The sequence below is a fragment of the Vicia villosa genome, unplaced genomic scaffold (genome assembly GCF_029867415.1).
Source record: "Vicia villosa cultivar HV-30 ecotype Madison, WI unplaced genomic scaffold, Vvil1.0 ctg.000262F_1_1_1, whole genome shotgun sequence".
Lineage (NCBI taxonomy): Eukaryota > Viridiplantae > Streptophyta > Magnoliopsida > Fabales > Fabaceae > Vicia > Vicia villosa.
Genome location: NW_026705111.1, coordinates 558,720 through 574,123, shown reverse-complemented (window position 1 = coordinate 574,123; position 15,404 = coordinate 558,720). Strand labels below are relative to the sequence as shown.

Sequence of the window (15,404 nt, the reverse complement as noted above, 5' to 3'; positions counted from 1 at the left end):
GGTACAGCTGCGGGAAATTTGGTGTGTCAAATTAAGAGGCTAATGGCAAATTTTGAAGCAGTGGAGATAACTCATAATTTTAGAGAAACTAACAAGTGTGCAAATTTGTTAGCTCTAGAAGGGAAGAAACTTGAAGGTGAAACCTTGATTTTTAAGGAGATTCCTGATTGGTTGGTGCATCAAGTAAAGATGGATAACATTGATGAACTGTATCCTAGAGTTTTAGTTGTGTAGTTTTTTTTTTCTGGGCTTAGGCCCTCCTTTGTACCAAAAAAAAACATTCATCTTCTTCATTTTTTTAATCTAAATTATATTGAATAACACAAAAAAATTACCAAATTCAGATTTCAAACACATATCAATTATTAGGATCAATAAATTAAGAAAAATATCTGGTGTCTTCAAATCTGGAAAAAAAAATTACCAAATTTAAATTTCAAACTCATCAATGTTATTATCTAAATCAAGAAAAAAAAATCTAGTATCTTTAAATTTGGAAAAAAAATCCTAAATCCACCAAAAAAATATTTTCAAAAAGTTGCATTTTCATATCCATCCATCATCTTCCATCATCTCTAAAAATTCATATTCGTCTCCCATCCTCGTCCTACATCATCTTTAAAAATCCAGATTTGTCCATCATCTTAATCTTCAACCTAGATTTATTCATCATCTTCCACCACCATTTTTATTTTAAGAGTCTAAAACAAACTGTTACATTATTTATAGGTTTAACAAATCGGAAAAAAAAATTTACATGAACCTTAAAATATTTTGAATGCAAACTTGTTCTTAAATATCGAAGTTTTAATTTCTAAATTTGTTTCTTGTTTTTTTTATTTTGAATAACATGCAAGAAGTTTTATAATGAAAATAGAAAAACAAATTATTAAACAAACAAGAATGTTATGGGGTATAATCCTCCAAGTGTGTCAAATGATAAAGATACGGTAAATATTAACTTCAAGATTTCCAACCCAGTCAAAAAATAAGATTAACAATTTTATGTCTATTATTGAAATCACTAAATTAGATTTAAATGTTATTCTCTAAATTTGGAGGGAAAAAATTTGGTGTTTCAAATCTTGAAAAAAACTTCTAAAATCGATCGAAAAAAATCTCACCAAAAGCCCTAAATCCAACAAAAAATCTCAAAACAAAGTATTACAACGACAAATATGAGAAAAAAATTATAGAGTTATCACAAAATTTTAAACAAAAAAACTCAAATCTTTTATAATTGAACAACAAAGAAAATTACAGACTTCCAACTCAACCAAAAAAACAAGATTTACAAATTTGTAATTGAAAAAAAAAACTTAATTTACATATATGAAAGTATACCTTAAAAAGTGTGTCCGTGTGTGTTGGAAAAAGAAATTTCAACTCTTGAAAAGTACATGCACGTGTGTTGGAAATAAAAGACTCAGATTTTAAGGAAAAAAAGAAAATGATGATTAAGAAAGTGAATAAATTGAAGATGAGGAAGAAAGTGAAGAAATTGAAGATGACGATGATGGAAGATAAATTTGAATTTTCCAATACAAATGAATATGATGTTGTTGAATTTAGAATTTTTTACTAGGTTTGATTAGAAAAAAATAAATTATATTTAAAAATATTATTATTTTAAAATGATTTGATTACCTACTAGTGTAAGTAAAAAAAAAAAAAAAACTTTCACACTGTGGGCAAAAAGTTGCTTGCTAGGCCACCTTAAAATTAGTCAAATAAACTAATAGCTAATAAAAGGAGGATTTTTTTTTTTAAAACCAAAAAAGGGATTATATTAATAATCAAACAAAAAGATGGAAACAAGAACCCAAGAGGGGGACATGACCAAGACCTCTTAAGAAAAATAAAGCTTAAGCCTAGGTGTACCCGCCTTGTCTAACAAGTAATCCGATTTAATATCGCTAGGGACAAAATTATACCAATTGAAACTTTTACAAGATAAACCAATGCTAACCAGGAAATCCGTACAAAAATTGGCCTCTCTAAAGATAGTGATCATGAAGTAAATACTAAGAGTATACGCCCAACACGTAAGCCAACGAGATTTGATTTTCCACGGCACTAAATGAGCATTCGAGAAAGCCTTCACATCTAATAAACAATCAGTTTCTATCCACAATTTCTTCTAGTTTAAAAGCTTAGCCCTCTCAATAGCAAGAATAGTTGCCAAAAATTCTGCAAAGACCGGACTCCCATCTCCCAAAAACGCGTTGAAGCTACATAAATGTTAAGCCTTATCATCCCTGAATATACCCCCGCACGCTGCAAGTAAAGGAGAGCCAGCCGCAACACCATCAATGTTGCACTTGATCATGTCAAAAGCTGCTTGCGATGGTGCAAGCTAATGTCAAAAGCCTTAAGCATGGAGAACCTTTTCAAGGAGTCATTAGCCTTCTTAGAAGTCAAGTTCCCAACTAGCTTTGCTCTAGCTACAATATTGGAGTTGCAAGTTTTCTAGTGAAAAATTTTGTTTTCGAATATGTATTTGTGGCCTGCCAAATTTGAAAAAATGAGAAAGCAATGTTGGCTTTGATGACGGCTAAGGATTGAGAGCTCCAAGCGGCATTTAAAATCCTTTGACAGTCAGCCAAATTGGAAAAATACCACCTAGCCAAATCCATATGTTCTTTGCAAAAGGGCATTCAAAGAATAAGTGCTTTCAAGTTTCTGCTGCAGCAAAACAAAGAGAACACATAAAAGGCAACCGGAATCCACGCAAAACAAACGAGAATGCAGTGAGCAGGAGCAGTGTCTTTGTCCCAAGGGAAACTAGACCGGTAATCTTTACTAGCAGGCTTGGTAAACATATTATAAGCATGTCTAATAGTGAGAGTCCTATTTTTCACATTCTCCAAGCTAAAGTATCATCAATGTCCATTTCAGAAATTGAATAAGGAGAAATGGTTGTTAAGAGATCGGGCATAGCAAGCTGAAGGTTGTTATGTAAGGACCAAGAATGGTTGATCCAAGGTTCTTCAATTTTCATAGTGAGGTTTGTATGAACCTTTCCAGAATTTTGTATTTGAAAGAAAGAGTTTCCCCTATCCAATTGTTCAGCCAGAAATTGATTCTTCTACCATTACCAATGATCCAGACACAATTGGCCATCACAATATCATACACCTCCTTGAAGCCTTTCCAAAAGGATGATTTGATGGAATACTTGATAAGTTTGTCTTGTTGTCCTATATATATATATATATATATATATATATATATATATATATATATATATATATATATATATATATATATATATATATATATATATATATGAACTTCAAGTATGCATCTTATTTTGTTGTCCTATAATCTTGTTGTCAATTCTTGATTGATTAAGGTGTGTGTATAAGATAACTTTTAAACATGGCAAAATGGACAATTTAAAAATTTATAATGTTTGAGAGAAGTTAGACGTACACCCGTGCGATGTAGACGTACACCCGTACGATGTACGATTAAGTTTTACTTAAATGTTAATGATAATTATCATAATTTAAAAAATATTAATAAGAGTAATTTTTATATCGATGGTATCTAATTTATAATATAAATTAATTGTTTTAATGTTTTATAATATTATTTAACTATATAAAATAAAATTTTCATAAAATTAATATATATATATATATATATATATATATATATATATATATATATATATATATATATATATATATATAAAAATAAGATAGATAAATTATATCTGATATTAAATTAATAATAAAAAAAAACTAAATAGAGTTGTAAAATTAAGATAAAAAATATCAATTTCATAAATGGTAGAAGATAAAAAAAATGGTTAAATAAGTTTTTAGTCCCTATAAATATAGCGAAATTCGGTTTTAGTCCCTCTAAATTTTTTCTTCAAACAATGATCCTCTTAAACTCTTTCGTCCCTAAATTTAGTCTCTCCCATTAGTTTTCACTAGCGGAAGCTTATGTGGCACGCCACGTGGAGGATAGCTTGACAAAATTTTAAAAATGATTGAGATTGCGGAGGTTTTAAACCTCCTCTAAACAAACCAAAAAAAAAATATTGGTTGTGAACTTTTGTCGAACACGTTGCGAGCAAGGTGCAAAGAAAACAATTTCTGCTGCATCTCTTTTTTAGTTTCTTTAATCTCAACTGAGCAAGGTAGAATTAATCTTTATATATCCAACTCCCACTTCTATGTTACAATCATCTCTTCAACATTAATTTCATCAACACTACTACAAATAATATACAACTTCAATACAAAGGATCTACCATGGCATTTCTTCATGCTAAAACTACAAGTAAAAGAATTTAAAAGGGCCTAACTAAAAAGAAAAAGGAAAAATTAAATCTTTCAAATATATAGTTGCAATATGAATATAGAAAGATTGATTAAGATGTAGTGCACTCAATCTCTATTGGCTTGTTGAATCCAACTGCTGGGAATACCAAGCAACGCCACATGCTTTTGATGGTAACTGCATCATGCCATATTAAAAATAAATAATTAAGAATATGAAACTTCAATTAGTATTATTATAACAGTACCATATTATTAGCATTAAAATAGAAAGTGTTATTTGTACTTACATAGGACGCTGTGACTGCGCCAATAGAGTTTTCTGGAACAAGCTTAAGTTGCACACCAATGTTTTCGAAGAGATATTTATTCTTGGATTGAAAACCAGAACCAGAGACTTTGTCAAAAGAAAGAGTGAGAAGTTGAGTGTTGTCTAGTATGCTGGCACAACCATCTCCCTAAGTTATATCCGAGTTTTGGTAAAAGTTTCCTACTGCATAGGTTTCCATGAAAGAAGCAAAGAATGAATAGTTAAGATAGGAACAAAGTAATGATGGTTGAAGAAGTATGAAGAAATGCCATGGTAGATTTGTATTGAAGTTGTATACTATTTGTGGTAGTGTTGATGAAATTAATGTTAAAGAAATGATTGTAAAAGAGAAGTGGGAGTTAGATTTATAAAGATTAATTCTACCTTGCTCAGTTGAGATTAAAGAAACTAAAGAGATGCAGCAAAAATTGTTTAGTTTGCACCTTGCTCGCAAAGTGTTTGACAAAAGTTCACAACCAATATCTTTCTTCCTCTTTCTTCTTTTTTTGGGTTTGTTTAGAGGAGGTTAAAAAAACCCCGCAATCTCAATCATTTTCAGTTTTTTGCCAAGTTATCCTCCACATGGCGTGCCATGTAAGCCTCAGTTAGTGAAAACTAACGGGAGGGACCAAATTTAGGGACAGAAAAGTTTAGGAGAATCATTGTTTGAAGAAAAAATTTAGAGGGACTAAAACCGAATTTCGCTATATTTATTCTAGGTTTGCACTAAAAAACATATAACTAATAACCAATAGTAAGCAATATTTTTATAAAAGAAAAAAAAATAGAAACCACAGATTTAAAGAGCGAAATACACCTACAAAAGTATATACATAAATAGGAAGAAAAATAAAAATTAAACATTTAAAAATGAATATACTTTTTCTATCCTACTCTTGCTTATAACTCTACTTCTTAACATTATTTTGTAATGCTTCCAAATATATATACCTAAAAAAACATCATTAAAAATTAAAAAATAATAATAAAGTTAGGTTGAGAACACATACATCTTAAAACATAGTAAAAGATAAGTAAAAATTAAAAATAAATACTAAAGAAAGCTAAAAACTATAGAATTAGAGAAAAAAAACTTCTTCTAACCCACCCTTTGATACTGTGATTGTGATGCTTTAATTTATACACTACAAAAAATAACTAAGAATTAGTAAAGGACAATATAGTTAAGAAGAAAGAAACTGTACCATATTTATTCGAACTCGTCAACTTCTTCTAACATGTCGTCTCCCACACAGTTAGGTAGAGAACACATACTTCTTAACACATAAACAAAAATTAAAAATAAATACTAAAGTTAGAAAGATAAAAAAATATATATATTTAGAAAGAAAAACACTTCTTCTAACCTATCCATTGATATTATGATTGTGATGCTTCAATTTATGCATTTAGAAAAAAAAATATAACTAAGAATTAGAAAAGAACAATAAATTTAGGAAGAAAGAAAAAACACCATATATTTGAGGAGATAGATATTTATTCTAATAGCCGATTACTTATAATTCGTCATCTCTACTTTCCAATTTCTGAAAAATATTATTGCAATGCTTAATCAAACAAAGAATGAACCTTTAAATCATTATATATATATATATATATATATATATATATATATATATGTATATATATATATATATATATATATATATATATATATATATATATATATATATATATATATATATATATATAGAAAAAGAGGATGTACAAATTGACTAATTATGGAGTTCGTGGGGTATACAAAGAGGATTAAATAGTAATAAGAAAAAGAAAACTACTTGAGATGAAAATGTGACCATAGAACGTGGCTTTATGATTTTGAAAATTAAACTGCTTTCTTATTTGATATCTAATGATTTCTTATTTGATATCTAATGAAACGTGGGTTTGGAATTGAGAAGTAGTTTTTAAAATTACACAGATTCTGAAACGTGGGTTTGAAATTGAGGAGAAGTAGTAATTACAAAGATGTCTTTTTTAGGGTTTGCTAACTTTAATTTAATGATACTAATAATTAGGGATGCTCAAAACCAAACCAACCCAATAGAAAACTGCAAACCAAACCAAACCAAACCGAAACCGCAAAAAACCGCATTTGATTCGGATTAGTTTGGGTCATTTTTTAACAAAACCGCATGGTTCGGTTCGGTTTGCGGTTTGTATTTTATAAACCAAACCAAACCGAATCAAACCGCATTATGTTACAATCTAAAATTTACTTAACTCTTGTACCAAAAAAAAAAATTTACTTAACTCGCATCCAACCCAAACTTAAACCTATTATACATTAGCCTTATGATTACGAACAATTTTCTCATTCTTACACATATAATTTCAGTCCTGATTTTCTCAAATCTCTAATAACATTATCGCACATTCTTTGCCACATACATCTTCTCTCTTCTTCTATAGTCTTTGTACTCTCTTATATTCTTTCTTTTTCAACTTCTCATTTTTATGTAAATGTTCTGTATTTCAGTTTCATTTTTATCGCACATCTTTTTATCTAATCTCTCAACACTTTTTTTTCTTTTTCACCTTCACTAATCTTTCGTCTCTTCAATTTTTTGTTTCATTATAATAATTTTTATATTATTTTATGCTATTATTTTATGTTTAATATTCCAGTTTTGTCTAATTTAATTTTTACATATTAAATGGAAAATTATTGTCAAAATATGACGAATTTTGTTGTTATTTGATAGTGTATGAATGTCTAAATACAAAATTATATTGTCATCTATATGTGTAAGTATGGCTCAATAAAATATTTGTAAAAAACCGAACCAACCGAGCCGAACCAAACCGCATTAGTTTGGTTTGGTTTGGTTCGGATTTTTTTTAAAAGCCAACTGTACCAAACCAAACCGCACTATTTTTTCTCTTGCGGTTCGGATGATTTTTTCGTCAAAACCGCCCAAACCGCACCGCGAGCACCCCTACTAATAATTAGTATATTTTATCGACGGTTTTCAATTAGCTAAAGAATAGGAAAAAAAACCTGGTTTGTAGTTTTATTATTTTTTGAATATGATTTAGAATTATTATTTATAATTAAAAATATAAAAAAAAGAACGTGATTTGTGGTTTTTTATTTTAAATATGATTTGGAATTATTTTTTATAATAAAATATATTACTGTAAAATAAAGTTGTTATTAAAATTATTTTAAGGTTTTAATTATTCTTTAATTAATATTGTTTTTAAATTATTCTTTAATTAATATTGTTTTTAAATTATTATAATTTAGTATAGTTCGTGAAAATTTTGGTGGAAAAATATATGTAATTTGTTGATGTAGATATAGTTGTTAAATTATATAAATATAGCTTAGAGTTTAATGGAGTTATGGGAAATTTTAACTCAATTTAAAATTATTTTAATCTTAATTTTAATTAGGATTTACTTAATTAAATAGAAATGGGTTCAGTGGAGGTTAAAAGATTTACTTAATTAACTAATTTGAAATTTTTTAAATATTTTATTTAATCAAGAAAGAGTTATAAAGTGATTATGAAAGTGTGTAGTTATTTTTTATTTAATATTATAAGGAGAAGTTGTAAAATTATATTAAAGGAAATATGTGGGATTTGTTTTTAAAACCTAAGGTGGGAGAAGTTTTTATTTTTTAATGTGAGAGATTGAGAAAAATTAATAAGTGAGTGATTATATAAGGAGAAGTTGTAAAATTATGTTAAAGGAAATATGTGGGATTTGTTTTTAAAAGCTGAGGTGAGAGAAGTTTTTATTTTTTAATGTGTGAGATTGAGAAAAAAATAATAAGTGAGTGATTATTTTAAGGTTTTAATTATTCTTTAGTTAATATTGTTTTTAAATTATTATAATTTAGTATAATTGATGAAAATTTTGGCGGAAAAATATATCTAATTTATGGATGTAGATATAGTTGTCAAATTATATATGTAATTTGTGGATATAGATATAGTTGTCAAATTATATAAGGATAGCTTAGAGTTTAGTGGAATTAATTAAAAATGGGTTTAGTGGAGGTTAAAAAAAGTTTTAATGTAATTAATTAAGTGAGAACATGGGGATTTATTATATATTTAATTAATTATTTATTTATTATATTTTGGCAGAAAATTTTGGTGGGAAGAGTTCCTAGAATTAGAATTTAGTATGATAATATTTAAGGTGTAATAAGAGAGGCAATATGTGTTTTTTTAATTGAAAAATGGGAGGCAATATTATATAGAGAAAATGGGATGTGCACTAACAGTGTAAATTATATCTTATCAAGTCAGCCTTTAAATTTTAAAATACTGAAATGATTTGGCACTTTAAAATAATCTGATTAGATGTCTGTGTAATACTTCTTTACACTGATAATGCACTACCATTAAACTCTATTATATAACAAATGTAATATCTTGTGGTGAGTAACATGCTCTTTCATTAAGCTTCCAAATAAACAAAAAAATATATATAATAGGTTGATTTTCTTAATGAAAATATAGACCATAGAACTAATTTAGTTAGACCCTTGTTTTGAATTTTTTTTTTAACTTGTAACCAAAAATAGAAAAATTAACGACAGATAAAATAAATAGGCAAAAACAAAATACAGTAGTAATTATATAAAATTTTCATTTATCAATATATTGTACGAATATGTCTACCAAATCCAAAAAAATCATTTATCTAGTATTCATATTTGGGGTAGCCTTAACAATGGAGTGAACGCAGTTACTATTGTAGTCTATTGTGTGACTAGAAGACCACAGAATGAACAAGTGAAAACAATCACCTGAAAACATTAAATAGAACCGCCTTCAATAAACTTGATACCTCCAATTGAATATCAATTTAATGATGATGAATGAGGTGATTAGAAGTGCTAACTAACAAGGAACAACCCTATTATCACTATATAGATCTGCTACCTTCTTTTTGGGAAACTAAATTTCTGATATCCAATAAAAGAAAGAAACACTCAAAGAAAGAAAGAACAGCCTATTGTCTACTACACTCACTTAAAGAATCTGTTTTGTCTTCAGTGTCCACACACTCCTCATCAGAATCAGGAAGGAGATCAAAAAATGCTTCTAGGTAGCGGGGGCTTTGATCATTCGAGGGACACTTGTTGCCATTGGCCCGCCATTTCTGATCTGCTATCATATCAGGAGAGAGCCCCCACTCAAGCAGTTCTTCGTCTGTATGATGAACTGCCAAGCTATATTCTCCGCCGCTCCCCAACTGCATCACGCGGAACTCGCTATTTCCAAAATTGTTGAGAAGTTCAAATTGTTCAACTGTCCACCTAAACCACCTCATGAGGAAAACTCGAGAAGCCAGCCCATGTGACACGATTATCAGATTCAAATCGTTCGAAGGGTTATGATTAAGCCTGTTCATGTCAATGTCTCTCCATAGAGATTCAAGAAAACCTGCAAACAAGTCATTTCCAAATTAACACCACCTAATCCCTGTGCATCACATCGGTTTAAGACTTAAGATTAACAGCTAACTACATACAAATAAAACTGTAACAGAATCCAGTAAAATTGATCTAAAATCAATAATGGTTGCAGAGACGGAAGAATCATAGGAGCAGAGAAATGCAAAGGCACCCCTCAAATAATGGAACCTCCGCCATTGAATGGAAAAGGCTTCAGTTGAGAAGCTCTCCTTGTGCGCCTCTCTCCGCTCCTTCCCGACAACTTTTTTCTCTCTCTGATCATCTGCCACTAACTGCAACGTTACCTTTTCCATTTCTTCATTGATGGTTTTGAATTTGATTTCTAATGGGAGAGGTTAAGCACAAAATTGGGTTTCCTTATACTTGTAAACCGCAGACCCTAAGTGCCGCTAAAATCGTGAACCCTAAGGGTTCCTAATTCTTCTTGGTTTAGCATTTTCTCTTGCAGATTCTTCGTCGTTTCTGTTGTGAATTACTTGCCAAATTGATCTGTATGTTCCTCTTTATTCTTTAATTTCGTATGTAAGTGTGAGTGTTTGGATTATGCAGTTTTTATTTGACATTTTCGAAGGAAAATAGGTGCTGACAGTAGGAGACAAATTCAGAAACCAAAAACATGCAAAGAAACCGGCGTATAGAATTGTTCACTAATTTTTAGCACAATAGGATTTAACAATTTCTGCTAATCTGAAACATGTTTATGTCGTTGGAGCTCTACATAGGTTAATTTCATTGCATTACATGAGTTAATTTCTTTTTAATCCAGGGTTCTGTGTACTTTAATTCAATTGCAAATTAAATTTTAGATCATCAATTTTTTATTTTACTTTTATCAATGTTGTTTAAAAATTAAGTTTATGCTGCTTAATGATATTAGCGGTTGATTTGTGTATTTTTTAGGAGTGATACAATGGTTAAACATAAGAAAAATGACACATTTTTTAAGAGGAAAGCTTCCGACAAAGATGAAAATTGTATATCTTCAACATTAACACTTAAAGAGCTTCCTTCCGATGATCAAACAGTTCAACTAGAAGAGCAGCCTTACAAAATACAAGAAGTCACAATGGAAGAATTTGAATCTTTGACAAAATTATATGTGACTCTTATGAATTTCAATTATAATATTAGTTAGTTCTTGCCGCCTCCCTTAATATTGTGGGTATGATCCACCACCGAATTGCTGTTGGATAAGTTTAAAGTTGTCATCTAGCCCAGAGTCAATAACAAAATCTCATAACAATTTTAGCTATAAGAATTTATTTGTATGGTATTTTCCTCAGTTTAAACATAATCTACATCATAAAAAGTCTTATTTCAGTAACTTCTTAATTTGGTTTGATAGAACCCATTAAATCAAGGTAACAAAACTATATTTTATTGAATGGTAAAGGTGAGCTCCAGAACTCTACAATGGTGGAAGCGGAAAATGAAGGGTAAACCAGAGAGAAACTCTCCAAACAAACTCTCTAGCAATATTTTTGAATCCTTTCCTCACCCCTCTAGCCCTAATCATATAGACATTTCACTCATAACAGAATTGAGTGAAATAACGGATTGAATAATTCATTGAATGGTTGAGAAAAGACTGAATTATTTTTTCCCATATAGCGTAATTCTCAAACGATGAGGCCTCAGGCAAAGGTAAAGAATGAAATAAGAGGACTAATATGTAGAAAGAGCAGAGCAATAAACAGATACTCAAAACCTAAGAAAGTATTTTCATTCAACATAATTCCACCTTTTAATACAGACAATACATGCATATACAACAATAAAATGTGACTCTACTTTGTTTCATGCTGGAGCTGGATAGATATGATATGAAAGGTTGTTCTTGCTTACCGACATCCTAACTCCATTGTTGCTCAACAATAACAACCAAGTTCTATCCCATTAAGTGAGGTCGGCTACATAGATCAACTTTTCCCATAATGTTATATCCAGGACCATGCTTCTATCCAAATAGTTAATCTCGAGATCTTTTATAATAACTTCTCTTATAGCCTTTCTAGGTCTTTCTCTTCCTCTAGTTTATTTGACTTTTCTCCATCTAATCTACTCTTCTTACCACTGAATCCACATGTCTTCTCTCTACACGCTCAAACCACCTAAATCTATTTTCCACCGTCTTTTCTACTATAGGTGTTACCCCAACAACCTCTCCAATATTTTCATTTCTATTCATACTCTGTCTAGTCTTACTACACATCCAACGCAATATCCTCGTCTCTCTTACACTTAATTTATTTTCGTGTTGATTCTTAACCGCTCAACATTTTGTCCCGTACACATCTCAGGTCTACAACAAAATCATCAAGAATAGCTTATGAAAACAGCATGTAACTTATATGAATAATGTATGATTGTATTTTATCTTTTGTAATACAACATAAGCATAACTAACTACTTTTTGTTATACAGGATAAGTGATTATGCCAAAAGTGATTAATTAAGAGATTAATTAAGCAATTTATGCAAACTAGTGAAACATCAAATTAACGCCATCATAGATTGATTGATTAATGCAACAAATACAATTAGGTCAATCGAATTGATAATAAGAGTTACTTACTGGAAACGCGATCGAAAACGTCGGCGGCGGACTCTCCCTCCGGAAACCGATAAAAGAATCTCCCAAACCTCTGCCTCGTCTCCTTAATCGCGTTCATCCGTTCCTGCACCTGAAAATTCCCGAAATCCTGTTCACGAATGCGGCACTCTTCTCTCACACCAATAACACGCTTCTTGGAGAAAGATCTGGCGACTTCACGGAGAGTGGATCGGGTGCGAGTGTAGGGCGAGGCGTAGAAGAAAACGCGCCAATCAGGGGAGGAAGATGAAGAAGCGATGAGGTGGCGGATTTTGGAACCGGCGAGACGCGCTTGCGCGATGCCTTGTGGTGTTAAGGGGATCTTGTGGTCGGGTGTTACGGAGTAGGCGCCGGGATCTAAGTTGCCCTGTGATTCACCGTGACGAACCACTATTATTCTCTTTGGAAGTACTCCTACGCCTTTTTCGTGCATTGCGAATTGGAACGGGTTGGGTTGATTGTTGATATTGTTGTTATTGTTGTTGTGAAATTCGTGCGTGACGAATTCATTGCTGTTGCTGCAACTGGTTGGGTTCATGCTTTCTCATTTCTATTCTCTCTCGCTATCTCTTTCGTTCTTGTTTTTTTTTTTCTAAAGATAATTATATCATTATTTATTTGATATGTTGATGTATTTTATTTTAATAGTGAAAATAATAATTATACTTAAATATAAATTAATTAATTTAATAAATTTTGTTTAATTAGTTTCCGACTAATATTATAACTATTATTTATAGTATAATATTTATGATATTTTCTTCAAGTTAATGACTAGATAGAATCACTTTAAATTTGTTTGCAAGTTGATTGATGGTTGTTTTTGGCAATTTTAAGATTTTTGTCAACTGAAATCTATCATATAAGAAAAGTCTATCATTTGGGACTTTCTTAGGCTATCCACATCAGCAACTCTTCTATGGTTGATCCACATCAGCAACTTCACTCATTCTGTTGTTCAATTTATTCTTCAATTCACCTATTCTGTTCTTCAATTTATTCTTCAATTCTTTCACGTTAAACTTCCAGCGGTTACGTCCCCTCATTGTCTCCACGGTTACGAAATTAATTTATCATTCAGCAACCACTTCCAATCTTCTTCTTCTACAGCGGTTTCGCAAAACCGTTTCTCTTTCAAATGCTATTCTCTCCCTTTTCCCATTATCAATCGCATCGCCTTCATAATCATACATTCTCAATCAAATTTGTTTTCTGAATTCTTCAATATTCATGAAATTACCTGCGCAATTTCATTTTCCTAATCGATCGACGATTTTTCGTTGTTTGTTCGTGTTTTCATTCTACGCCATTCCGAGTTCGTCTTCCTCTGCGCGCAAATCTGCTACTCTCAGTGATAGAATTCTCAAATTTCCATTTTATTCGTTTAGGGTTTTTTCCCTTTCTTCGATTCATAACAACAAATACATCACTCTTCAAATGCGCGAAAGCTCGGGTAAGCATTTAATCTTGATTTTCGTTTTCGATTCTTCTGTGATTTCTACGTGTTGATGTTGTTCTTGGATGTGGTTGAATATGTTGCAGATTAAAGGAGATGATGGTTGTTGATTGAAGGTGATGATTGTTGTATGGTTTGAATTTGCGATGTTGAATTAGATCCATTTTCAAAATATTTGCTATTGTTTCAACTTCATGGGGGTTTAGCACTGTCTTTCAACTTCATGTATCTTGTGTTTTAATTTTTCATGCAATTCAGCTTCTAATTTGTTCAATCACTGTTTTGCAGGTTGCATTGTGTGTTGAAGTTGGACTTCCAGCACTTATTGTTATGGTTTTCATCTCTCAAGCAAGTACACTAATCTTAAATCCAAGGTTACTTTTTCTTAAATTTTGGTTATATTCTAAAAGTCTTTATTGTTTTCAATATGCTGCAGTATCTTCAGCGAAATATGAGTCCTAAGAAGTTTAAATTTGATCGATTTGCAATGTTGTTTTCCATTGCAATTGCATGGTTATTAGCACAGCTTCTGACTTCAAGCACTATGATCATTGGTTGTAATTGTGGGTTGCGGCAGTTTCAAGATTTGTAACGTTAAACCTTCATCTCCTTTAACCAATCCTCTTTCAAATTCCAAAACCATTTCTCCTCATTATTCTAAAACCATTTCATCTACCATGGATTCCAAACATACCTTCACTTTCGTGCGAGCGTCTCAACGGAACTGGCATCCTTTACTCTTTCAACCGTGCAAAAAAGAATCGCTGTATGATATTTATAGCCCTTCTGTGCTCTTCTCAAGACTGGATTAGTCGGATCTCCATCAAATCCTTTTCTCTCAGGTTTTATTTTTATAACTTTTTTCAAGTATTTTAGTTTACCTATTTTAGCATTCTTGTATTGCCGAGTTTAATTTTATTTATGGATCCTTATTCGCTAAGTTTGTTGTTTGGTTCAGATTTGGAAATTGGGAACGATGATAGTAATAATTCTGGTGACATGGGGTTCTCTAAATGGACACAAGGTATACTTAGAAAACCAGATATGCCATTGTATCATGTTTGTCCCTAACTGTTTGTTATTTATTTTGTGTTTTCTGTTTTTGTATCAATTAATATCTAATATACTTATAATAATTCAAACTGCAATCTTATTTCAGGTTGTTGCAGCATGTGAATTATAATTATTCTATTATGTCAAATTACTGTCAAAATATAGTGTTAGTTGTGTATCAAATTTTATTTTGCAGTGATGGGAACATAAGCAAAATCAGGTTATATTTGGATTGG

General features: G+C 30.8%; 1 protein-coding gene and 1 long non-coding RNA gene across 2 annotated transcripts; both read right to left on the bottom strand.

Moving 5' to 3' along the window:
- Nucleotides 1-4,164: 4,164 nt before the first annotated feature.
- Nucleotides 4,165-5,940, bottom strand: LOC131626106 (uncharacterized). Its single transcript, XR_009291047.1, has 3 exons — nucleotides 5,811-5,940; nucleotides 4,586-4,788; nucleotides 4,165-4,473 (listed from the first exon to the last, which is right to left on the bottom strand). It is a non-coding gene; the product is annotated as an uncharacterized LOC131626106 (long non-coding RNA).
- A 3,459-nt stretch (nucleotides 5,941-9,399) lies between these two features.
- On the bottom strand, nucleotides 9,400-13,241 carry LOC131626138 (phosphoglycerate mutase-like protein AT74H). The gene is made up of 2 exons (XM_058896969.1): nucleotides 12,642-13,241; nucleotides 9,400-10,034 (listed from the first exon to the last, which is right to left on the bottom strand). Exons 1-2 carry the CDS (start codon nucleotides 13,195-13,197, stop codon nucleotides 9,601-9,603), a joined length of 990 nt encoding a protein of 329 aa, XP_058752952.1. The 5' UTR covers nucleotides 13,198-13,241; the 3' UTR covers nucleotides 9,400-9,600.
- Nucleotides 13,242-15,404: the final 2,163 nt, after the last annotated feature.